The sequence below is a fragment of the Anopheles coustani genome, chromosome 2 (genome assembly GCF_943734705.1).
Source record: "Anopheles coustani chromosome 2, idAnoCousDA_361_x.2, whole genome shotgun sequence".
In the NCBI taxonomy this organism is placed as follows: domain Eukaryota; kingdom Metazoa; phylum Arthropoda; class Insecta; order Diptera; family Culicidae; genus Anopheles; species Anopheles coustani.
The window spans coordinates 30,225,516-30,248,485 of NC_071289.1; the positions used below are offsets into that span (position 1 = coordinate 30,225,516).

Consider the following 22,970-nt stretch of genomic DNA (forward strand, 5'->3'; position numbering starts at 1 on the left):
TTCCAACCACGGGCCACAGGTGCTTGGGGAACACGGTGGAAGAAGAACGAACCGGGCGGGTGGTGTGCGAGCGACAAGTGTGCGCCAGTTGTTTTGCTGCTCCATTATGTTTGTTCGATATCAGCTGATACGGAATCGCATGAACGTGAACGTGGTGAACACACCCGAAGGACCTAACACGGCGCACGAACTGTGCGGCATCCTCGCAAGAGGAAAAAAACATCGAACATCCGAGTTTCCATTCATTCTACCTTCGGATGAATACGGTGCGATTGTGTTGGTAAGGAATCTTCCTTTGTATGCGTGCTACCCCTTAAATGAACCTTTCCTGAGGGGTAGATTTCCATTCTGCCCTGCGCATGCGTTGGCCAATATTCAAAATAAAAATCATCGACAGTGCCAATTTAAATTTGAATTGCTCAAAAACATCGCCCGAATGCAGAAACCGAAAAGGATATTTTACACAGGATAATTGACTCTTTTCTCTAGATAGATTTCTATTGGCTGAACAAAAACCGTCAGAAATTATATCTTATACCTTTTATTGTTTTCTATTTTTACCAACCATTCCACGCTTTAATGTATTTTATTGCATTTTTTTTGTGCCTTGCGTATTGTGTCGGCACCAACTTGAAACGACAAAACAACGAATAACTACTAATGCCTACAACCATTTAAAAAAAACTCCTGTGATATATTTTTTGCTGTGAGTAATTACACTTTTTGTTTAGTTTTGGAGCATATTTTTCAATAATATTGAGTTTAATTCCACTTATTTTGAAACTCGAGAAACAAGCCGTACTTCCATGTCTGCCACGTCTTCACTGCAACAGGAAACAAATAAACCTCTTTCGTTTTTCCAACCTCAATTTACTGCAGGATGCCCGCAAGATCGGTTTTATGAGTGAGGCCAACTAATTAAAGGCACTATCAGAACGGTACAATAGTTAGAAGGCTTCCAGAGGAGCATCTCCTTTCTTTTAACTCTCCTTGCGGCAGGCTCGTGGATAGTGTGTAAGGCGGCATTTATGATGGCTAAAACTTGCAATTAAAAAAAACAGTTACGTCTGTAACGTGAGCATTATTGGCTAAACATATTGTAAATGCTAGATATAGTCTTGTTTTCTTTTACAAATTGTAATAAACCAAATTCTGACTACAACATTTTAACTAACTGGTAAAATTAAAACAAAGTGATTGATGACGGCATGACCTTCAATTGTTCGTCGAAAAATATCCGTAATTAGTCTCGCTCTGGTACGAACAGGACTGCTCGTTGAAACCATACAACATCACCTTCAAGCATCACAGCACTATAAAAAGTACCACGCGGAAGCTGGCACAAATCAGAAGCACTCTTACATCCGACCTCAAAAGGCAAGCGTCAATCCGTAACGCATTATATACCGTTCGTCCAAGGAGAAAGACCGGCCCACCGAAACCACCGACGTAATGGATACCGTCAAACTGTTCAGCATGCTGTTGATCTGTGCCGCTTTGATGTTCGTCTGTGATGCACAGGTAAGCAGCAGAAGCGTTTCCAGCAATGGCACGCCGATACCGGGGACGTCTAACTTTTTCTTCCTCCTTCAACTTTAGCTAACTTTCACGCCCGCCTGGGGGAAGCGGTCGCCGGGTGCGCTGGGTATGAGCCCGCTGGCGGGCACGTCGTACGGGCAGGACGCCTGTAAAACGCCGGTCGATTCCCTTCTCGTCATCTACCGGATGATACAAGTAAGTTTCAATTATGCTCACCTACTTTACACTGGGCATAACTGCTAAGCCCGAACCGCGTAAACACAATGGGAATCTTTTCCTTACATTTCTTCCGCACGCAGGCTGAAGCTCAGAAGATTGTCGACTGCAGTCAGAAGTAGAACCCCATCGAAACCATTGCACAGGATGAACGGAATAGCGCAACGCCCTTCAGTGATAAGTTTCTTCAACATCCTTTATCATCGCCCGCACTCGCACACTATCTCGGCCATTCCATTTCCATTCGGTACGGCAGGCAGTTTGGGAAGAATGAAAGTGAAAACACCAACCATTCGCTTTCCCTAAGGTTGGCAGGTTACAGATTTTCCTCGTTTTTTCATCCAACTTAACACCGGCGTCCTCGATCGTAGTGTTGTTTCCGTGCGACGACAACAGTTTGATGTTCAGGTTCGTTCTCGGATACAATTTGTAAATAATCCACGCGGCTATCATCGACGGAAGAATATTTAATGTGAAACAATAAACAAAATGGCATAAGTGAATAATGTGGGGGTGTTCTTCTCGTTTAACGAAAGAAAAGTAATAGAAGATCAAGAGTATCATATTTCAAGGAAAACCGATACTGTTCTAGGAAAGTCCGATACTTAGAAATGAGCTCTTTTGCATCGTTACTGTGGTCAGAGAGCCATGAATCAAGCAGCAGAGCGACCCTCGGAAGCGGAGGCAAACTTAACGTACACGAGAACGCTTCCGTCCAGTGCCTACAAACACTTCCAACCGGGTCAGTTCTGCCCTGACTCTAACGGCTCACATTTATCATCATTCCACGCAGAAGTTTGATGGTCTCGGATTGAAAACTATATGAATCACACTGAGAGGTCTTGCGATTGTACAATTGTTCGATAACGAGCAATCGTGATCATGCCCCTCAGTCAAATGCAGTTTTTCGTCACAGACCCAAAAGAAGCATTAATGAGCATGCTAATATAGCTGAATTTGGTTTTTGATCTTACCATTACAGTTAACGACAAATGTGAGCAACGGGAAATTCTATTTAAAGAAAAGAAGAAATGAAGAGAAACAAATGTAATTTATCAGCTTACAGAAAAGTACAAAAACTACAAAATTCTTTGGAATACTTCTAAAGGGGTTGATTAGGAAAGTGTCTTAAAACATGTTATACTTTTTTTCGAGAAACCGTCTCACTTTGGATAAGTGAAGACGGTGCCATTTTCTTGTCCTACATATTTCCTACATGTACTGTAGCGATATCTGCTTCGTTTTAAATTAGTCTTTATTTCAGACTAGACGACTTGTGATAGCAGCAAAATTCGTTGCATAGTTATGAAAATACGATTCTTTCTAAACCTTCAACCATCGGGAAATAAAAATACGTTTTCAAACTCGATCTGCTACATCGGTTATATTATGACTTATGTAAACTTAACATTGATTATATTTTGTTTATCATTTATCTTTTGAAAAGTAAACTTTTCTTCTTTATTTACCATTCAGATTTGAAAAGCAAACAAATTCATCATGATGTAAAACATCAACTGTGCTACAGTGTGTGTAGCGTATTCAAAGAATGTTTGCAAAACATGTTTCCGAGGATTCAAATTCGTAATTTCTAACAATATATGAAGTCAAACTCCACGCTGGTATCTTGAAGTTTTCCTTTTTCATCCTGATCATTTCAATCATAATCATTCTACCATCATTGGTAGAATTAAACTCAATTTCTCGGCTATATGCAAATTTCCGAATGAATAGTGCTACATAAAGGACAATAATTTTTCAAATGTAAGCATCTTGTTCCAATTTAGAACCAGTAAATTATCAAGCTATTCGCAATGAGGCGCGTTGCAAAAAAATAATCTAGTGAGGACCCTATATAAATCACTCACAAAAAATGGATGATGATGAAATAAATTAACCCAAACTAGTTTTTCGGGGAGTTACCACAGGCCATCGAAGGCGACGCCAAGCACAAAGACCCATAATTTGCGCGACCGGTGCATTTGTGGTAAAACCAGTTCCCGACTCATTCTTGAACGAAGAACACACAACAAACTCGCCCGGGAAGGCACAGTTTGGTGGGGAAGATTCGTTTCAAATCCACCTAACGCCTTACGGCTGGCGGAGGTAACGGAAGAGGTTCGCATTTGAAGGCATCGATCGGTGCACATCGCGCGGCAAACATTTCGCGCTTCACCACCTTTCCGTGAGAACCGTAAATTAAAAGCTTTCAGCAATACAGACCGGACGCGGTTCGCGGGTTGATTGCTTTGTGTTCTAGTGCAGTCCCGGGGGCCGCTGTCGATTTCGTTTGCTCATTCGTGCCGCAGATCTGGAGCAGTAAAGATGAGCTCACGCATCGGAGCGCGCCCGTGGAGGGGCACGAGTGCGTCAGCATCGCCCCTCACGGTGGCTCTACTGCTGTTGGTCGTAGTGTTTGCAAGCGTTGTGCACGCCGATTTAGAAGGTTTGTGTTTATTCTGCGTGTCGAGGGAAAACTATCGATAGTGAAGTTGAGTGACTCGTTCCTAATATCTCCATCTACTCTCTACCAGTGGGGGATGCGTGCGTGGTACAACGAACGTCCGAACCGGGCATCTGCCGTCCCGTGTCCGAATGCCAACAGGTGATCGACGATATCCGCAACCGACGGGGAAATCCCACCAAATGTGGTTTTGTCGAGCGGGTGCAGATCGTGTGCTGTCCGAGTGATCAAGCTAAAACAACGGCCGCCTCCACCACGCAGTCACCGGTGAACGAACATCAGCGCATCAGGGATAGTGCGTCGGACTGACAGACTGACTAGACAAAGAACCAACCAGTTCTCATGTGGATTCTACTTTTCTTCTGTAGAATGCGCCGAATATGGGCAAGCGGTATTTTCCAAGGAGTACGTTAACTCGCTCACTGCCGATGAACCGAAGTTGCAGACCCTGGATAAGTGTGGCCACACGGCAGTGGAACTGATCGTCGACGGGGAGCTAGCGAAGGCTCGTGAATTTCCCCACATGGCTCTGATTGGGTTTGGAGCGGCACCCGAACTGATGTACCTTTGTGGAGGATCGCTCGTTTCCGATCGGTTCGTGCTTACGGCGGGACATTGTTTAGCCTCCATTTTGTAGTAAGTATGAAGGATTGTTTTAAATGGTTTGTGACTGTTGGAAACTTTGATAATATACGAAAAAGAAGGCTAAGGTGATTCAGTAGACAAAGAATACGTTGATTTTAAATTTAAGTAAACCCAATCGTTCTGCACCCAAACACAAATGCTCACCCAACATTGTTTATTGACAGGCACGAGATCAAGCATATCAATACAAATTGATATTGTTCGTCCAATTGGTACTGCCGAAAAAGCAATAAAACTACGACGAATGCATAAGAAGCAAATTGATTTGACCTTGAAGCATGGGATCGAATCAATGTAGAACAATTTTATTTTTCGGGGAGCCAAACTTCTTTTTCAGTTTCCAAAAACCTAATTAAATTCTCAAAATTAGTAATTCATAATCTCATGTATGTTTGCTTCTAGTGGCCCAGCTACCGTCGTTCGTTTGGGAGAACTATCACTAAGCTCCACCACGGATGAAGCATTTCCGGAGGATTTCGACGTAACCGAGCGAATCGCTCACCCGGAATACAAACAGACCGCGCACTACAACGATATCGCTTTGCTGAAGCTGAACCGTAAGGTTATATTCTCGCCCTACATCCGTCCGATATGTCTACCGGTGCAAGCCACTATACCGCAAAAGCGTGCCATCGCGAGCGGTTGGGGTGCGATCGGGTTCGGGCTGGAGCAGAGCAGTGCCCTCCTCAAGGTGACGCTCGAACGTTTCCCCTTCGATGAATGCAAGGTAGCGTTCGAGCCGAGCCGAAAGCTTCGCACGGGCCTTAACAGTACCACCCAAATGTGTGCCGGTTCCCGTAACTCAAGCAAGGACACCTGTCAGGGTGACTCGGGTGGTCCGCTGCAGGTTTACAACGACGCCAACGTGTACTGCACGTACACCATCATCGGTGTGACGTCTTTCGGTCAGAACTGTGGCCTGGCCGGTGTGCCGGCGGTGTACACCACCGTGTATCCGTACATTTCGTGGATTGAGAATTTAATATTTTAAAAAAGAATGCCAACCAATGACTTACCTCAGATTTCACGAGATGTACCGATCGTTCATCATCAAGTGGTAGACTACTTTGCTCAGCTTCTCACCGACGGTTCGATTCGTGGGACCGAACGGGAGATCTAACATCCGCTGCCGTTCCGTCTCGCTGGGACAACGCTCATAAGCCCGGAACAAACTCTGGGGTGTAGGATACTTCCCGACGATTGCATTTACTTTTTCGATCGTGAGCAACTTGATCTGCAGCAGTTGCTTCATAAACACTTCCCGGACGGTGCAGTCTCGTGTCTTCGACGACTGTTTGTAGAAATGATCGAACGAAAGCAGGGGAACGGCGTGACTCGAAAGAGGGAATGCTGTTGGTACCTCGGACGTGGGGCGGTTTGTGACATCCACGAATGTTTTGTTCTGCAAAGAGTGCGAAAACAACTTAATGTAATAATGCTACCTATGATCAAATTAAAAATCCTACTTTATTAAATGTGCTTACCTTCAAAGAGTTATTGATAAATTTCGACATTACCGACAGATACATCACGGTGTGGTGATGGTTTTCCGTATATTTTACGGTAAAGTCTTGCACGTATGTATTGAGAGCCGCCTGCGTGAGCGTGCTTTCCGGTACCCCGACTTGCCGGTTGTTTCCCAGGTGCTCGATCAAGTATATCACATTCGCCAGACCGCATTGTTTGAGACGAAACTTTTGCTCGTGAAATCGCCCATCCTTGATGCTGCTCGCCAAATCGTCCATTCGCTTTCGCTCGATCACGTATGGCAGCAGGAAGTCGCGTCCGGTGTCATCCCGAACGATCCAAACAAAATCTCCAACACTCAGACGACGCACCTCGTGCTCGACGCTATTTTGAGCCAACTCTTTAAGCGTTCTGTCGAGGCTACTCTTCGATTTGCCGATCGTTTCAGCCGTATCGACCAGAAGAATTGCTTTTGGATTCCGTATAGCAATCGAATCACTGCCTCCGTCTACTGCTTCAGGGACATAATTGAATACTGAATCGTCCGGCATGGCATCTTCAACGGGTTCAGACGTTTCCGAATCTACCTCAATAGCTGCGCTCTGCAAACCTTTCGTAAGCTCCCGATAGTGATCACTTTCTTCGTCGTTAAGAATCTTTTCGATGGCTACATTATGATTGGAAGGTACCGTACCTCCGCTGGCAAGGTAGCTTTTCAAGCGCTTTTCCAAATGTTCACAAATTGTTTTTCCAAAGTCTACCAACGCGATACAATCCCGACCCGATGCCAGCGGAAGTGGGTAGCGCCGTAGCGATGTTAGGGCTTTCTGGAGAGCCATCTTTCCCATCGAGTTCTTCTCTTCCGCTTTGGCGATCATTTCTTCCAGCCACTTCTCGAACAAGGGATTGGGACGCTTGAGCCGTGCACTGATTGTACGATACTTTCGTGCGTCGTCGGTCGAAAACGACTCAATGTTCACATTTTTAACTATTTTTATGTTGTACTTAACCGGCGGCATCATGCGAGAATAGCTAAAGGTTTTTTAAAAACGCGATCTGCAACAAACTACGCGGATTTAACCGAATGTTTACCACGATTTCGCCGGTTGGGATTTGAAGGATTAGTTCAAGGTTCATTAGGTAAGCAAGAGGTCTATGCATAACTATATCCTGACCCGCCATGTCTATGACAGTAGCATCTGAAATTGTTTACTGAAAATGACCACTACAAAGGTAGTGAAAGATCTTGTTATTCCAAGAAAAATTAAATCAAATATTGATATGGCTGTTAAATAAGCTGATGGTTTTCTTTTATATGCGCCGGTGTAAAAATTATTTCATGACTTGCTAAACCTCTCTTCTATATAGACCGTATGCTCGTGACATATCGAAAGCATGAAACGTCAAACATACCCGACCGTAATTTCTTGTTTGTCATTCTCCGGTGTAGGTTCGATCGGTGCAGCGCTTCGTATTGTTGTAATTAAACCGTGAACAAGTAAATAGTTCTCAAATTCTGTTAAAATGGAAACTCTCATGGGTATTCGTGGTCCCGACTTTGTGATGCTAGCCGCCGACTGCACGCACGCACATTCGATCATGGTTCTAAAGGACGGTAAGCATTCGCCAACAAAACAAAACAGTTCCGCTGGTCATCGTTACACTCTAACCTTAAACGCGTACGCCTTCGTGCATCGATTCCAGATGAGGACAAGATCCTGAAGGTCTCGGACAACCTGATGCTGGCCACTATGGGTGAACCGGGCGATCGGGTTCAGTTTACCGAGTACATTAGCAAAAACATTCTGCTGTACAAAATGCGCAACGGGTACGAGTTGGGCCCGAAAGCGGCGGCCCATTTCACTCGCCGAAATCTGGCCGACTACCTTCGTTCGCGTACACCGTATCATGTTAACATGCTCGTCGGTGGATACGATGAAGTGGATGGTCCACAGCTGCACTACATCGATTACTTGGCCAATTCACTACCGGTGAAACACGGCGCCCATGGATACGGTGGAATGTTCGTGAATAGTATCTTCGATCGGTACCATCACGACAAAATCACGCAGAAGGAAGCGTACGAAATTTTCCGCAAGGGTGTTACGGAAATTCACAAACGTTTAATTCTGAATCTTCCCAACTTCAAAGTGGCAGTAATAGATAAGGATGGCGTGAAGTATCTCGATGATATTACGCCCGATTCCCTGAAGAAACCGTCTGCAGCATAAGGGAGCATTTTAGATTGTGCTGGAAATAATTTGCTAAGGGGGGAAGGATCATTTTTTTCGCGTATTTGAAATAAAATCATTCACTATGATATATCTTACTCCAGTTGAATTGTCGGCCGAAAATATAAATTTGGGTAAAGAAAACAAACAAATTGAAGTGTGAACATTTGATCACCACGCATGATCGTTGATTTATTCATAAAGCATCCTTCGGAGATTAAAATACTTTATGTGCATCGCTCATCCATAGCTTAATTGGTTGCATTTTAGGGGTTAATACTTTCCGAAATGGATGACCATCTGGATAAGCATTAATGTTTGTTTCTTTTACATCCTACTTCTCAGTGGATGCTGCTGCTGTCGAATGGTTTTCCTACTGTCGCATTTTATCAAAATTTACCTACACTTTAAACCCTACTTCTTTCCTTACTGTGCGTCAGAACGCAAAACACACTTACAGCGGAAACATGCGTTATTCAAACACTCTCACTCGAGTGTTTCTCAGTCAAATAATAACGTTTTTCAGTCGGAAGAAAAAACCCACTATCAGCTCAGATCGAACGCTTGACTGTTTTTCAGTGAAAACTGTCTTGATTGCTAGAATTCTCCAACCTTATGCTTAAGCGGTACGCCACGTTCGCGTAAGTAAATTGTATTTGTGCTGATGGAATACGTTTAGATTGCACTGATTATCGATAACTTTTACAAACAAAAAGAAACTTATTTGCAAAAGGCAGTTGAAAGACGCAAAAGCGATGAACGTGAAACAAAAATCCCAAAACTAACTAACAATTAGGCAACCCAAAAATATTCTAATAAAGTTAACATGCGGAGCTTCCTGTAACTGCCGAATTTTAGGAAGAAGATAGATTGGGTAGATCAGTATATTATTTATGCTACAATCCTGGATCGTTATTTTACACTCTGATTGTTTGCCAGAGAAATGGCCCGTTACTTAATATTTGCACTTATTGGGACACAATCGTTTCGATCAGTTTCGTTTGTAACATGCTGTATGCTGACGAGCCGGAAGATCGGACCTTAGAATGTCCGTTGGTTGGTTGCGGGAGGGAGGGAAACAATTGGCTGAGGGAGAGTCAGTGGGGTTGAGATCGCATTCATTTTGCCTTTTTAGCCTCCTTCTTTTTCGTTTCCTTTTTCACCTGCGGTGCGGACTTTTCCGCATTTTTCGTTTCCTTCACTTTCTCCTCTGGGTGGTCCTCGTACCTGAAACCGCAAAGTAATGGATTATGTAAAATGTCGGGTTAAAACAAATCAATCTACATAAGGAATACTTACGCCAACAAAGTTTTAATGTCTCCCTTAAGTAGTGCGAGCAGAAGTGGCGTTCCCAGACAAGCCGGAACCAAATACAACAGAGCTGGCTGTGCATGCTTAAACACGTGCATCACGAAAATCGTGGCCAGCAGCCCCACAAAGTAGGCTGTGAACGTTGCGTAGAAGTAGGTGTTACTCTTCCGTTTCAGGCTGTTGTCGAAGCGCAGCAGAAGCGCAATGAAAATGCCCGGAATTACAATGTCTCCGAGACCGAGCACGGCAAAGTTGGACGCGGAAAGACCGTTCGTGATAAGGTCCTGCGGGAACACGAGTTTGATGGGCGCCTCGAACGATTTTGCCACCGTCACCATCACGTTCGTACCGAAAACCCAGAAGATATCGTACACGAACAGACCGCACAGAAGAATACATCCTGTGGCGATGTTGTTGAGGTGCAGCAATTCAACGCCGTTTACGGCGAACGCTAGCCCGAGCAGGTTGTTGGCAATCCAGTGCTTCTGAAGCAGGTACCACACGCTAATGACCAACGCCACAATGAAGCACACGACGTCGTGCGTCGTGAAGCGGTAGTCGATTAGGTACTTCTTCTCCTTGCTCTTCTTATCGCCACCCTCCGGTGGACCCTGGACGAACGAGAGGTGGTAGGGAATCTTCGGAATCGAGGCCGGAATCAGCGAGCTAATAACCGGACTCAGCAGATGCGACAGGGCCATCACGCCGAGGAAGAAGAAGTATCCCGTGAGCAGGAAGTTAATGTTATCCTTCGAGAATATCTTGAAGAACATGTACAACCCGAAAAGCGCGCACGAGGCCATGATGGGGAACATCATAGCATCCTTGGACGACATCGTGTCGGGCTTTTCGCCCGTTTTCGCGAAGGCCGTCGACTGTTCCTTGTGGTGCTTGACGGAGCGCATGGACCCGAAGAAGATTGGGAGCATGGCCATCACCACCAGCGTCCCATATGCTAGGGCCATTCCCTCCGGGGTCGACGGGGTCTTGGTGGTGCCATTGGTCGCCGCTCCTCCCTCCAGGTCGCCAGCAACGGTTAAGTTTTCCTGTATCTGAGCGATAACTTCTTCCACTACTTCCGCCATGGTTTGTCTGCCTTCAAAGTGATGTTTGTCGTGCAATGTCTTTTACTTGACCGGATAGTTTGGGTCTGATTTTTCACCTCACTCGTCGGTTTCTATCGCAACGGCCGATTAGACGGCACAGCGATCTTGGAGAAGTTGGAGCAGAATGGAAGAGAACACACGCAAGCTTACACCGGCAGCAAACAATATGTAACACAAAACGATACCGAGGATATCGAAACGAAAGATAAATTCCTACGGCTCTACGTAGCCTCCAGCGCCAAAAGTGTCCCGTGCGCGGTTCTACTTGAGTGGTGCAGAGCAGAAAAGGCCACCTCACTCGCCACTCTACGCGAACAGATTTTGTTTTCACACAAACTGACTGCGTGTCAAATACCAAGGAATTTAGTGCAGGTGCGTTGTTTAGTTTTGCTTACAAAAATGACATCTATGACAATCATTGGTCTGCTGTCCCCGGGATGGTTGTGCTCAGTAAATTCTTATTTTGCATATTTTTTATACTAATTTCACTAAAATATACAACGTTTGTAAGTCAAATAATTGTTTTCATTTTATTTCGTGAACCTGCATTTTTTTTAATCCTATACGAAATTGCTCATTTCCATGATGAAAATGATGAAATTTACCTTCAAATCGCTCTCCTTGGTTACAGGGTGATTCAACGCAAATAAGACATTTAAATTTACCGTTAACAAACTATTGGCTATTTAATTAGAGAATAGGCACAATATCAATTACATAAAAAGGTATTGCTTGATTGCACCATTATTTTTATTAAAAACATTTGCAAACAGTTCCTTTATTGAAATGCTACCGGACGATTTCACAAATCAATGCGTCGAGCAGAGTGTCTTTATCAGGGGGCATCTTGATTTCTTCACTTTTTTGCTATTGCTCTAGTGTACCGATTACCAAACTCCAGCATACAGGCCCGTAATCCTTGTTGACACAGGTGGTAGTCTCGGTACGGCGGAACCAACACCTCGTTCATCGTTGCCATCATCTCCATGTACTTAAGCAGCGCGGTCTCATACTCCCCTGCCGCATGCAACCGTGTAGCCGATTTGAACAACATATCCGTATCCTGGAGCATCTTCAAACCCTTCATGATGTTCGTATGCTCGCCACACTCCGTGCACTTCACCATGAAATCGTTTATCTCGGCCGGTATATTCAGCACGTTCGAACATATCTTCCCACCATCGCAGCGGAACCGAATCACGTTCGGGTCCATCTCGGAAAACAGGGGCCAATTCTGCAGACACGGTTCACACTGGCACGTGAACCGGTACTGTTTGAGCAGCGTTTGGTGGCGTTCTTCGCGACGCACCTGCGTGAACAGTGGACCATAGTTTTCGGCCACCATCGAGTCGGCCGGGATGTTTTTGACCGTCCGCACGCACACCTGATTCCCGCGATAGTAGCGTGTTACGCCTGGGTCGCACGAGTGATTGAAAAGCGCCAGTGTCGGATACAGTCCACCGCCGATAAATGTGGACTGTCCATCGTCTTCTTCTCTATCGCGGATCATTTCGGACACCTCGTGGGCGTTGTACTGCAGTAGCTGCAGATTGTGCAGTAGCAGGCCACCGATGTAGTTCTGCGTCTCCGAATTTAACCCACTGTATCCTCCGAGTGTGAGACACGTGTTCAGCATCGTCGCCATCAGCGTGCGCTGGAACAGATCCTCCGGAGTACGCTCGGACTCGTGGGTGACCAACTTGTACACCTTGCGGTAATCATCGATCGGCAATCTAGCAGGGAGAAGCAGAACAATTGTTCATTTTAGAACCGGTTATTTACGTGAGAAAAGGGGTTTGAATTAAAAATAAATTTCCCAACAAAAGGTTAGCCAAGCCGCAGGTCTCGGGCACTTACTGATCGATCTGCTCGTTTGTCAGCGCAGCCAGTTCCGGTTTGATCTTTGCAAAGTAGTCTCCGGACTTTTGTGTGATCATGCGCAGCGCCATGTGGCACGTGATGGACGCACCGGAGCCCCACAGGATGGGCAGAAAGCCACACTCGTACCGATGATACGATCCGTTCGCTTTGGCCTCACACTCGTCCGAGCAGAAGATCACATCCGAGCACAGCGGGCATGCGATCGGTACCGATACGCGCCTAAAGCAGTGCGTGCAATGATCCAAACTGTAGTCCTCCAGCAGGGCCGCCACATGCGGACGCTCCAGTAGAAGAATTGTGTTCGGCTTCAGATCACTTTTGGTGCGCGCGAAACGTCCTTCATCTTGCGTATAGTCGAACCAGAGGGCCTTATCGACAAAGTGTTCCGGGACCTTCGTTGGCTGGCTGGCCGGAGCCTTCGGTTTCGAAGAAGGCTTTTTCTTCATCTTCTGCTCCATCTCGATGTTCTTCGGCAGCAGGTTGATCATGATTTGAGCGTCACGTTCCAGTTTTTGACGACGCTCCAGGGGAAGCGTCGACTCGTCCAGTGCTGTAACTGTGGCCCTGAAATGCATCAAATTATACCAATTAGACCAAACTGTTAAATCTTCTTGGCTAAGCTTTTCATACTTAAAGCTATCCAATGCCGCCTCGTAATCCTTTTTTGCCAAAAAACAACGTGCCTTCCGCTCGGTCAGCTTGTACATCATCTGCTTGGGATACTGATGGTTGAGGGCCCTTTGAATGTCTCTGAGTGCGAGATCATACTTCTCCAGATGGTACAACGCGGCACTCCGGTTTGCCAATATGATCGACTTTTCTTGGACTGAAAGAAATAAAAAAATCCGAATATCATCTTCTCCTGCCCAAGATACGATAAAGAAATGCACTATCAAAAGAGTTAATTTGGATCGTCGTCTAATGTCAACGAACGGTACGAATTTCGACAATCACACATCTAGGTCAGCAGAACCATTGCTTCCAAATATAGCCCGAAGAACGCACAAGAATGCCAGAGAGGTTATGTGCGCCTAGGGGAGACCGCCATCAGATGGCCTGTGAAAACGTACCGTTTGCCTTCGGCGTGGACAGATAGCACTTGTTGTAGAACACGAGCGATTCGTTCCACCGTTCTGCCTGGAACGCCTTGTTGCCCAGCGTCTTGAACACGATCGCCTGCTCCATACATTTTCCGTTGAATTCACGCTTCAGCTGCAGCTCGTCGATGATGGACCGCAAGCCGTTGACAAACCGGAACCGCTCCTCGTTGCTGGCCAGCTGGGCGAACTCGTTGAACCGATTGGCGTCGATCGATTTCCGTGCCGCCTCGCAGTACCGGGGGAACGTGCCATCTTTGTGGTAGATCTCCATGGTCGATCGTTTTCCCTTGCTAATGTTGAAGCTGATCCCGGCGGATGAAAGATGGCCGTCCCGATGGCCTGCTGCAATGGTACTACGGGGAAAATCTAAACGTCAACCCTGGCCACGTGAAGTTACGGTTAGAGAACGAGAGAAAGTGCTCAATCGGGGATATTTTTAGAAGACGTTCATTTTCTCAGCCCGCCTTGCGTTTGCGAACCACACGAATTCAGTTTCATTTTCATTTTCAACGCCGGGTTGCTTTCGGATGGTTTGTTGTTGTTTACAAAGTTCACCGCGTATTCAAAGCGACGCACGCGCAACCGTTGATTTCATTGAACGGCCGGTTTTTATTTACGCAACGGAAGGCGGAAGCCAACGGGGACGAGAACGCAACGTGATCCATTGCGCAGAATGAATGGATGCGAGGCGCATAGATTACATTGTACCTTCGAGAGATCGTGTATGCAAAGGTAAACAAACCAATCTTGATAGACAGTTCGCAAGTTTTTGTTACTTTTCGGTGTTAGGACATTCCACGTAGCAACTGCCCAGGTCCAGGCAACAGCGGCGTATCCCTTGCTGGCAGAGGTGATAGTCCCGGTACGGTGGCATTAGTATTTGGTCCATAATAGCCATGATCGCGGCATACTTCGATAGTGCGTGCTCAAAAAGACCCACCGAATAAAGGTGGCTTGCTTCGTTGAATCGGTTTAACATTTTTGCGTCCTGTGGAGCAAAAGGAGGAAGTGAAATGGCTGTGTCAAGGTCCTCGACGAAGCCTTCGAGCATGTACGTCCATTAGGTGATGCTCGTGGCTTACCTGAAGCAACTTAATTCGCTCCATAATGTCGACCGTTTGTCCACAAGCGTTACACCGCATGGTGTAGCATTCCGAGCTGAGATCGAACAGCAGTGCCTCCTGGCAGGTTGGTCCGGTGCAGCGAAAGCGTATCACCGATTGATCCATGTCCGCGTACGCCGGCCAGTCTGCCTCGCAGGCCTGGCAGCAACAATCGAACCGGTAATTACTGGCCAACGATTCTCGGCGCTCCGTTCGCGGTGCCTTCGTGTACAGTGGACCATAGTTTTCCGCTATAATCGAACCGGCCGCAATGTTCTTGATCGTCCGAACATGCACCGTAGTGCCGGTGAAGTACCTGGAATGTGTATGGGAAGATGTGACAGTTCAACTCATCGACTAATCTCTTTCCGTAGGAACCATGCAATTACCGGACGATACCGGGATCACAGGAGTGGTTGAAGAGTGCCAGCATCGGATAGAGAGCCGCACCGATTGCGACCGACGTTCCTGCCTCATTCGGCCGCTTACGCTGCACTTCCGAGACGTCGTGCGCACTATAGTTGACAATTTGCAAGTTGTGTAACAGCAAGTACCCTAGAAAACTGTACAGTGAAAGAGAATGTTAGTGCCCGCAAGGAACATCCCAAAGTCCCATTACCCGTCCCACTTACCCATCGTCCGGTTGGATGGTCGTGTAGTTTCCCTGCCGGAGGATACTGTTCAGCATCGTTGCCATCAGCGTCCAGATGAGGTATTCTTCCGGGTCACGCTTGTCCGAGTGCGTAACCAGGTTGAACACTTTCCGATAGTCATCGCTGGTAAGTCTAAGAACAAAATCAAACTTATTGTCGTTCATCACTAGCTCGGTTAGTATCTCATACTTGTCAGTCAAACTGGGCACCAGGTTAGGTAGCTCGTGCCTTATTCCCTCGAAGTAGGAGTACGGTTTCTGGGCGATTATTCGCAACGCCAGATGGCTGACGATGGTAGCCCCGGACTTCCACAGTGTTCGCAGGAATCCACACTCGTACCGGTGATAGGTTTCACAGGCGATCTGTTCACAGCGCCCCGAGCAGAACACAACGTCCGTACAGTTCGGGCAACAGTAGAGAATCTCGATCCGCTCGAAGCAATGGCAGCAGTGCGTTAAGCTGTACTCCTTCACCAGTGCCGCCACGTGGGGTTTCTCCTTCAGAATCAACTGATTCGGCCGTAGGTTCGTCTGGGCCGTGGCAAACCGACCGTCCGTTTCGTTACTCTCGTACAGCACACCACCATCCAGATGTGGTCGAAACACGCGGTCCCCTTTCGGCGGTTCCAGGTACTTCTGTACGTTCTTATACTGGTAGTACACCGTGTCGGTGAGCTTTTGGAGCTCCGCTATCTTGGCATCGCGCTCTGTGTCCGTCAGCACGGGGCAGTGCTTGAGATAATGGACCGTTTTATCGTAGCACTCTACTGCCGCCTTGAAGTCTTTTTTGGACTGAAAGATCTGCGCCTTACGCTCCCACAGGCCGGACAAACGATCCTTTGGGAAGCCGTAGGCGATGGCGCGATCAATATCCTCGAGCGAATGATCGGTTTTGCCCAACTGCAGCAGAACTTGTGCCCGGTAGTCTAGTAGGAGTGATTTTTCGTGGGCTGCAATAAATCAATCAATGAAATGAGTGTTTTAGCGCAGTGGAAAATGGCTTTAATTTGAATCTATGCAGCCTATAATCACATGGTATTAGCTGGACTAAATTAACTTGCAGCAGGTGTTAATACCATGTTTGAAGGAGCGTGGGAAGTCTGTTTCCACCATTTTGCACAACAATAAATGGCTCGTTTACGACCACCAGATGGTGGCGAGGGACCATAAATTTAAATAATGACCATTTTATGGATTAAAAATTCCACAATTTGGTGGAACGAGGATCATCTGCTTTTTTTATAACACCACGTTCGTCGCCGTTGTTACCGAATTTTTCTTTTGTTTTATCTTACACATTTTAACGTACCATTTTCTTCCGGAATGAGTAGATACGATTGATTGTAGCATTTCAACGCACCGAGCCAATCTTCATTCTGCGCCAACCTGCGACCCTCCGCCTGGCACTCCAGCGCTTTTTCCAAACATTTGCCCTCGTCCTGCACCCGCTCCAGCGGTAGATCGTTCACAACGCGCCACTTGAGTTCGTTGACGAACCGAAACCGTTCCTGATCCGTTGTCAGAGCCGCGAACTGCTCGAACTCTTTCATCCCGAGCGCACGGCGGAACTTCTTCGCGTACCCGTGGAAGTATCCATTCTCGGTGCTGACTTCCATCGCCGTCGCGAAATTACTTATCACACGGGTCTCTCTAGGGGTCGTAGTAGCACACAGCACTGTTCGGACTGTTTCTGTTGGCGACAAGCGATGGAATAAACGCGAGATTCTTGGATTCTGACATAGCAGCGTTTCGGTTTTGTGGCAGTGAAAATGTCTTTGTTTTATTAATAGACACCAACCAAACCAAACGCCCCACAACAACGGCCGTAACCGTAACGCTTCTGCGGCTTGCGCAACCTTTGACAAACGCAACGGTGAACGGTGTGGCCGGATGCGCATGAGCATACGCAATGTTGTTGTTCATTGCGGCAGAATGAACCATCAGCGAAAGATGCGGACGGATGGTCGTTATTAATTTATTGTTTAAATTCGAGATATTCAAGCTACACCTGTTCTTTTATTATGTGTTACAAAATCTTTGCGGAATGTATTAAACAATGGATGGTTTTAGATCCCCCTCGTCCAGTAGTAATGCCATCCGGTTAGATCCAGGCGAGGAATCAGGGGCCAATAGACGTCGGGGGTTTGGGCCGGTAAAAATCCGGCACTAACCGTGGACCCTTGACAGGCGGGTTGACCAGTTGTCTACCGAAGATTTCCTCCTCATAAAAAAAAAGATAGTTTTAGTTATATTATTTAAGTGACTTCTTAAGCTCAATCCACGTTGATAATATGGTTTAAAATTTATTTTAATTTTACTTCTCATGACCTCACGTCCCTGCAGTTTAATCACAGCGGGATAAAGGAAATAATAAAAATTAAATATTATAATAACCGTCCGGATGTTTATCCAAAATATTCGTTATTAATTTTTCCTGCCATCGATTAACTTCTCTATAGAGCCGTTCACTTTGCTGTACCGATTTAAGGTGGTACAACCTCGCCAAACTGAACGTTCGCAACAATCTGGCACTTTCTAGATTCGAACGTAAACGGTTGAAACTACATGGGATGGTGCACAATTGAGTGTGACTTGCTTTTTATTTTATTTTTTTTAATACATTACAAACATGTTCACACACTTTCCCACCGTCAATAGTGTTGGGCGGAACCCGGTGCAGTATTACAATATTTTATTTCAGTTACATCGCTCTGCTTTATTTTTGCACCACAGCGAGGCTGCAACGAAAACGCTCACCACACACTACCAGCCAGCGACCGTGACGTGCAGAAAAACGTGTTTCCGACGGGCCCTCCCCGGGGTGGTAAGGGGAAGCGGTGGTGGCGGGGGACTTTCTGCCCCGGGGCAAATGAAACAATTTTCCTGATATTCATGTGCCAAGGGCAATGGAGCAAGTAATAACGCATGCATGCACCCGGTTGTTTAATGCTGAGCGAACTTTGTATCTCTTAGCTCAGTACTATAATCATTTTTTAAAAGGCTTGAAGAAAACATCTTACGCAGTGTGAATCTGTTATACATTTTAAATCAATTTTAGTCATTGTATGTTTTGCGTTTCACTTACTTAATTCAACTGATGGCAGTTTTATTTTCTTTACTTCTATTTTAGAAAAGGGCAAAGAACTAAGCAAACCTGCTTTAAGGAGCACATGTTTCGGACGAAACGTAAAACAATAGCAAACAGTGACTCAATTCGGGCAGCTGCCATTCACCAGTTGATCATGTTTTCAAGCTCGCCTTGGGGTGGGCCGTAGCAAAAAGGTGGTGTAGTAGAAAATCTTAAAATACACCTTCGCCCAATGGCGTGACGAGACGATGCTGATGGCGATGATGACGATGCGCCTGGAACGATAATGCCGGTGACACAAGACATCACAGTGTGAGTCGAAAAAGAAATCGGTTGACCCATTGACGTCGCGCTGCGGTGTGCCGCCTTGGCACTGTGCCCGATAGATCAATTTTATTGTCCACCCTTAATTCGTGAATGTTTACCATACACCCACGGTTTCGTCTTTTCTTCTGCTAAAAAGGGAAGAAAAACCACGCTCACATGTGTCCACGAGCGTCACATTCCTTTTGGGCCACGAAAGGTTTTTGTCCCACATTCGCGCAGTGGGCATCCCCGGGGGCTGAAGTGCACGTGTGCGAAGATGCTCACCTCACACGCTGGTGACGATTTCTTTTCCCATCCCCTTTGGGCGAGCAGTGGTGGGCGAAAGTCACGGCTTTGCGACGTCACCGATCGATGTCCAATGGCACTGATCAAGCTCAAGAGCATCCAACCCGGCTGGCAGGCAGCCTCCAGGTTGAAGTGCAATGAATTCGCCGTTTCGAGGAGGGCCGAAGTGTGTATTGCGAAGATAATTACACTTTACTCCTATTGATTTGCCCACAGGTGCCATTGAAGTGCGGCGTTTGAGAACGCGCCGAGAGTGTCCGTTTCGATGGCCATGAGCTGGCAGCTCCTTGAGGAGGAGTATCATCTTCGGATATTTTTTACGTGTGGATGAGTTCTTTTTTATTGTTTGCTTTTCCATCCCATTGTCCCTCGGACGCGCGTGTAGGTGGTCTTTTCGCGTGGCATTATCGTTTCGAGAGGGCATGTTCATTGAAATTTTCGCGTAGACTTAACCCAATCGTTCGGTTGAAGTGGATCCTTTTGCGAAATAGACAAAGCCAAAGTATGCTTCCACCTAGTGTTGAAAGGATCAATGTGGCATCCGAAGAGGATTAACTGTCCCGCATCTAGGGTACACGTGTCGACGTTTCTTTTAGTTTAAAAATGCCTGAAGAACAGCATACATCTGACGTCAATGTTGATTATTCGTGTAAACTTTGTTCAATGAAGAAAAGAGCGATGCTAGTTAAACAGCTGGACTTTACCTCGGAAATGACCTGTTTTCTAATGTTCATTTATTCTTCTTCTTCTTTATTTCATTTATTATACTTACCATTTCACACAATCTTAAAAAACAAATATTAAAACGCAATGTTCTCTCTAAATTGTAGTAAATCAAAAATTGGTTGATTTTAAATAGTTTATTCATATATTTAAAGATCTTCTCTCTTTGCTACAACAACACTGTTTTGGTAAATTCCAATGTATATGATACATAAATAGAACTTACGGATAATAACTTTCTAGCGATAGATGATGTTCCTTTTTTGTATATGTTCTTTTGTTTTTTTTTCATGTTTTTGTTACGCGGTGTTTAGCTGTTTTGGTATTTTCTGGTTTCGTATTTTCTGCAGCTTATTAGCGTTGCGTTTTGTTTGTCTTTCCCTAATGTTGCCTTTGAATGTACAGAATGAAGCTATTGTTGTTTTGCTTTCTACTTTTCCCTATCTTCTATTTTTTACTATGCGTTTTCTCAATGTTTGCTAACGTTAGATTCTGATATGTGTTAAATTTTTGCCTTTTTTGACCTAGTTTATCATATCCATTCGCTTTATCATTAGGCCCTTTTTGTTTCGCTACAGTGTGCTTTCCAATTTCGTTCGGCCGTGTTGGATTGCAAAGCTGAAGCATTTCTAGCAGAGTTTCTTTTAAATAATACACAATAATCTTACGGAGAACGAGTGTTTCTGTGGGGGGTTTTTGTTTTGCTGTTTGTGCACGGGTGTTGTCAACCTGCCGTTTTGCAAACGGTACACGTAAATTAAAGTATAAGATAATAAAACAATCAAACAAAAATAATACGGAGCAAAAGGAAGTAACGGCCAGATCCAAGCCCGACCATTTCTGGGGCTCGACCATTCCTGTGGAGCACCGCTATCGTCCCGTGTGCAGAACCGTCAGATATAAGGTCGGGGATAGGTAGGTGATGTACCGTTGAGAGTACGTTGAGGTGTGCAAGAGGTTATTGGTTTGGTTTTTCATTGCTATTCTTTAAAAAAAACGTCATACTTCATCATGCTGTAAAACATACAGCAAACGTTGAAAGCGTTTACATATTTTACAACAACACGAAGGACTGATAAGTCTGCAAACATTCAACAATCTGCTTTGCATATGTGTAAGTTAGTGCTAATATCAGTGTTATTCAACGGTGTCCTGTTTGAACTATCATCGACATAAAACATATGAGAAAGTAATAGAATCGCCCTTTTTGAGTTCATAACCACCCTTAGCCCCACTGTTTTCCCTGCTGAATGTTCTCCAGTTCCGGAAGCTATCAAATTTTGGTTAGCATGATGATTAGATGGTTGATTTAGTGTCCCATGCAAGCACCTTCCTCCACAAGGGATGGTTTCGTGTGTATGAGTGTTATCGAATCCTTGTCCCGTTTCCGAAGTGTTTCCAATGTCATCCCAGTAGTAGTTCTTCACATTTTCCACCCGGATTTACGGTCGCTTCCAGCGAGGACTTTCCCGAGGCACGATGTTTGGTAGTGGTTCGTAGTAGTGGTAGTAATAGTTAATCGTAGTACAAACTATGGAGATGGGCTAGTGGGTTACGCTCCGGGCTAAATGTACTGAACATCGTTAGTCACTTGGCCTACTTTGTTAGTGTTCATCTACGCGGACGAATATTAGGCATCCGGGCGGGGCAGGCGAGGTAAAAAAACAGGGAAATAAAAACGAGAAACAGACAGAAGATACACCGTTAAAACAACATTCCAATGAGTTCAATGCGAAAGAAAGAGGAATTGTTAATAGGGATATTGAATAAGATTGTAGATGAATTCTCGTGTGTGAACATGATGGCGATGGAATTGGGATTAGTGTAGTAGGAAGACAGAATCTCCACGGGACACACTCCTTCACGTTTCGGCGGAGGATAGAATAAGACCAATTTAAATACTTGTGAAGAAGCTGTTCCGAAACCTCCAAACCGCACACGGGCTGTGACGGCAATGCTCGTGCCTATTTCTTTCACTTTTGCTCGATCGGTGAAAAGGGGCTAAATCTTACAAGTGGTTTGGGGGGAGGGTTTTAAAAATCGTATGAATTTGATTCCTCGTCACCTTTTCTTACTTTGAAGAACAGACGGTAAAGGGCCCCGGCGATGATACCTCCGACGATCGGGCCAACCCAGTAAACCTGGCAAGGAGGAGAAAGATATATTGGATTGTTGTTATGCTGGTTCCTTGAGCTGGTTTTCCCGGCGGTCTTCTACCTACCCAAAGGTCCGTGTAGTTGCCCATAACGACGGCCGGTCCGAACGAGCGGGCTGGGTTCATGCTTGCGCCGGTGTACTTAATCTGTGGAATTAAAGCAAAGTCGGACGTATCGTAACAATTATTGGTTGCGTCAACAATCGGGAAAACGGAAGGCCTCCTTCCTACCCACGCTTCGAACTTACCGCAGCCAAGTGTCCAGCGGTGATGGAAAGCCCGATGGCGAGCGGTGCCGAGCCCTTGATGTCCGAGCGACGATTGTCACACACGCCATGGACGACGAACACCAGTATGAAGGTGATGAGCGCCTCGACCAGGACTCCCTGGCCAGCGGTCAGTCCCGGGGCGATGCCGGTCACGCCGAGTCCACCGACCACTTCCGACGGTGTGGCAGCCTGTGGGGTATCGGGAGAAAAGCGAGTGTCAGTACAAAAACAACAGCCTGTTGGAAAATGCCACTAAACACGAAAGCTACAACCAGCTGGCCTTGCATGAAGGCTCCAGCACGATGTCCCATGCAGCATAGATTGGGGTAGATTTTAATATCTTATACAGTGTGATGTTCTCTGTCAAGGGTATTCACGTGGGGTGTATCATTTTCTCACAATTAATTC

At 45.8% G+C, this 22,970-nt stretch overlaps 8 protein-coding genes across 13 annotated transcripts in view; 3 read left to right on the plus strand and 5 right to left on the minus strand.

Moving 5' to 3' along the window:
• Window positions 1–753: 753 nt before the first annotated feature.
• On the minus strand, window positions 754–7,362 carry LOC131266733 (crossover junction endonuclease MUS81). 3 transcript variants are annotated; one of them, XR_009178373.1, is made up of 5 exons: window positions 6,349–7,362; window positions 5,881–6,266; window positions 2,730–2,766; window positions 1,822–2,201; window positions 754–1,718 (listed from the first exon to the last, which is right to left on the minus strand). XR_009178373.1 is itself a non-coding variant. In XM_058269349.1 (4 exons), exons 1-2 carry the CDS (start codon window positions 7,351–7,353, stop codon window positions 5,889–5,891), a joined length of 1,383 nt encoding a protein of 460 aa, XP_058125332.1. In that variant the 5' UTR covers window positions 7,354–7,362; the 3' UTR covers window positions 754–2,201; window positions 2,730–2,766; window positions 5,881–5,888. The 3 variants fall into 3 exon arrangements, 2 of the variants coding, with proteins under 2 accessions (XP_058125332.1, XP_058125333.1); XM_058269349.1 differs by having other exon boundaries at window positions 754–2,201; XM_058269350.1 differs by lacking the exons at window positions 1,822–2,201; window positions 2,730–2,766 and having other exon boundaries at window positions 754–1,041.
• On the plus strand, window positions 1,453–1,877 carry LOC131266735 (hypertrehalosaemic prohormone). Its single transcript, XM_058269351.1, has 3 exons — window positions 1,453–1,521; window positions 1,600–1,734; window positions 1,839–1,877. Exons 1-3 carry the CDS (start codon window positions 1,453–1,455, stop codon window positions 1,875–1,877), a joined length of 243 nt encoding a protein of 80 aa, XP_058125334.1.
• Window positions 4,081–5,855, plus strand: LOC131264191 (venom protease-like). Its single transcript, XM_058266479.1, has 4 exons — window positions 4,081–4,201; window positions 4,290–4,514; window positions 4,588–4,855; window positions 5,267–5,855. The coding sequence occupies exons 1-4, from the start codon at window positions 4,081–4,083 to the stop codon at window positions 5,853–5,855; spliced, it is 1,203 nt and encodes a 400-aa protein (XP_058122462.1).
• A 388-nt stretch (window positions 7,363–7,750) lies between the features above and the next one.
• Window positions 7,751–8,657, plus strand: LOC131262840 (proteasome subunit beta type-2). Its single transcript, XM_058264922.1, has 2 exons — window positions 7,751–7,946; window positions 8,036–8,657. The coding sequence occupies exons 1-2, from the start codon at window positions 7,856–7,858 to the stop codon at window positions 8,560–8,562; spliced, it is 618 nt and encodes a 205-aa protein (XP_058120905.1). The 5' UTR covers window positions 7,751–7,855; the 3' UTR covers window positions 8,563–8,657.
• Window positions 8,658–8,695: 38 nt separating this feature from the next.
• Window positions 8,696–11,294, minus strand: LOC131262839 (minor histocompatibility antigen H13). Its single transcript, XM_058264920.1, has 2 exons — window positions 9,862–11,294; window positions 8,696–9,789 (listed from the first exon to the last, which is right to left on the minus strand). Exons 1-2 carry the CDS (start codon window positions 10,956–10,958, stop codon window positions 9,681–9,683), a joined length of 1,206 nt encoding a protein of 401 aa, XP_058120903.1. The 5' UTR covers window positions 10,959–11,294; the 3' UTR covers window positions 8,696–9,680.
• A 483-nt stretch (window positions 11,295–11,777) lies between these two features.
• On the minus strand, window positions 11,778–14,231 carry LOC131265410 (SET and MYND domain-containing protein 4). Its single transcript, XM_058267669.1, has 4 exons — window positions 13,931–14,231; window positions 13,491–13,686; window positions 12,837–13,424; window positions 11,778–12,712 (listed from the first exon to the last, which is right to left on the minus strand). Exons 1-4 carry the CDS (start codon window positions 14,229–14,231, stop codon window positions 11,836–11,838), a joined length of 1,962 nt encoding a protein of 653 aa, XP_058123652.1. The 3' UTR covers window positions 11,778–11,835.
• Window positions 14,232–14,605: 374 nt separating this feature from the next.
• Window positions 14,606–17,331, minus strand: LOC131265852 (SET and MYND domain-containing protein 4-like). Its single transcript, XM_058268184.1, has 6 exons — window positions 17,025–17,331; window positions 15,906–16,665; window positions 15,696–15,848; window positions 15,453–15,626; window positions 15,043–15,379; window positions 14,606–14,948 (listed from the first exon to the last, which is right to left on the minus strand). The coding sequence occupies exons 1-6, from the start codon at window positions 17,329–17,331 to the stop codon at window positions 14,733–14,735; spliced, it is 1,947 nt and encodes a 648-aa protein (XP_058124167.1). The 3' UTR covers window positions 14,606–14,732.
• Window positions 17,332–21,939: 4,608 nt separating this feature from the next.
• LOC131267245 (aquaporin AQPAn.G) overlaps window positions 21,940–22,970 on the minus strand; it is a 38,684-nt gene continuing 37,653 nt past the window's right edge. For all 4 annotated transcript variants that reach the window (XM_058270067.1, XM_058270065.1, XM_058270068.1 and 1 more), the window contains exons 5-7: window positions 22,542–22,751; window positions 22,360–22,440; window positions 21,940–22,279 (exon numbers count right to left, since the gene is read on the minus strand). In XM_058270067.1, the coding sequence (XP_058126050.1) occupies window positions 22,172–22,279; window positions 22,360–22,440; window positions 22,542–22,751 (399 nt within the window). In that variant the 3' untranslated portion in view covers window positions 21,940–22,171. The remainder of the gene's footprint in view (window positions 22,280–22,359; window positions 22,441–22,541; window positions 22,752–22,970) is intronic.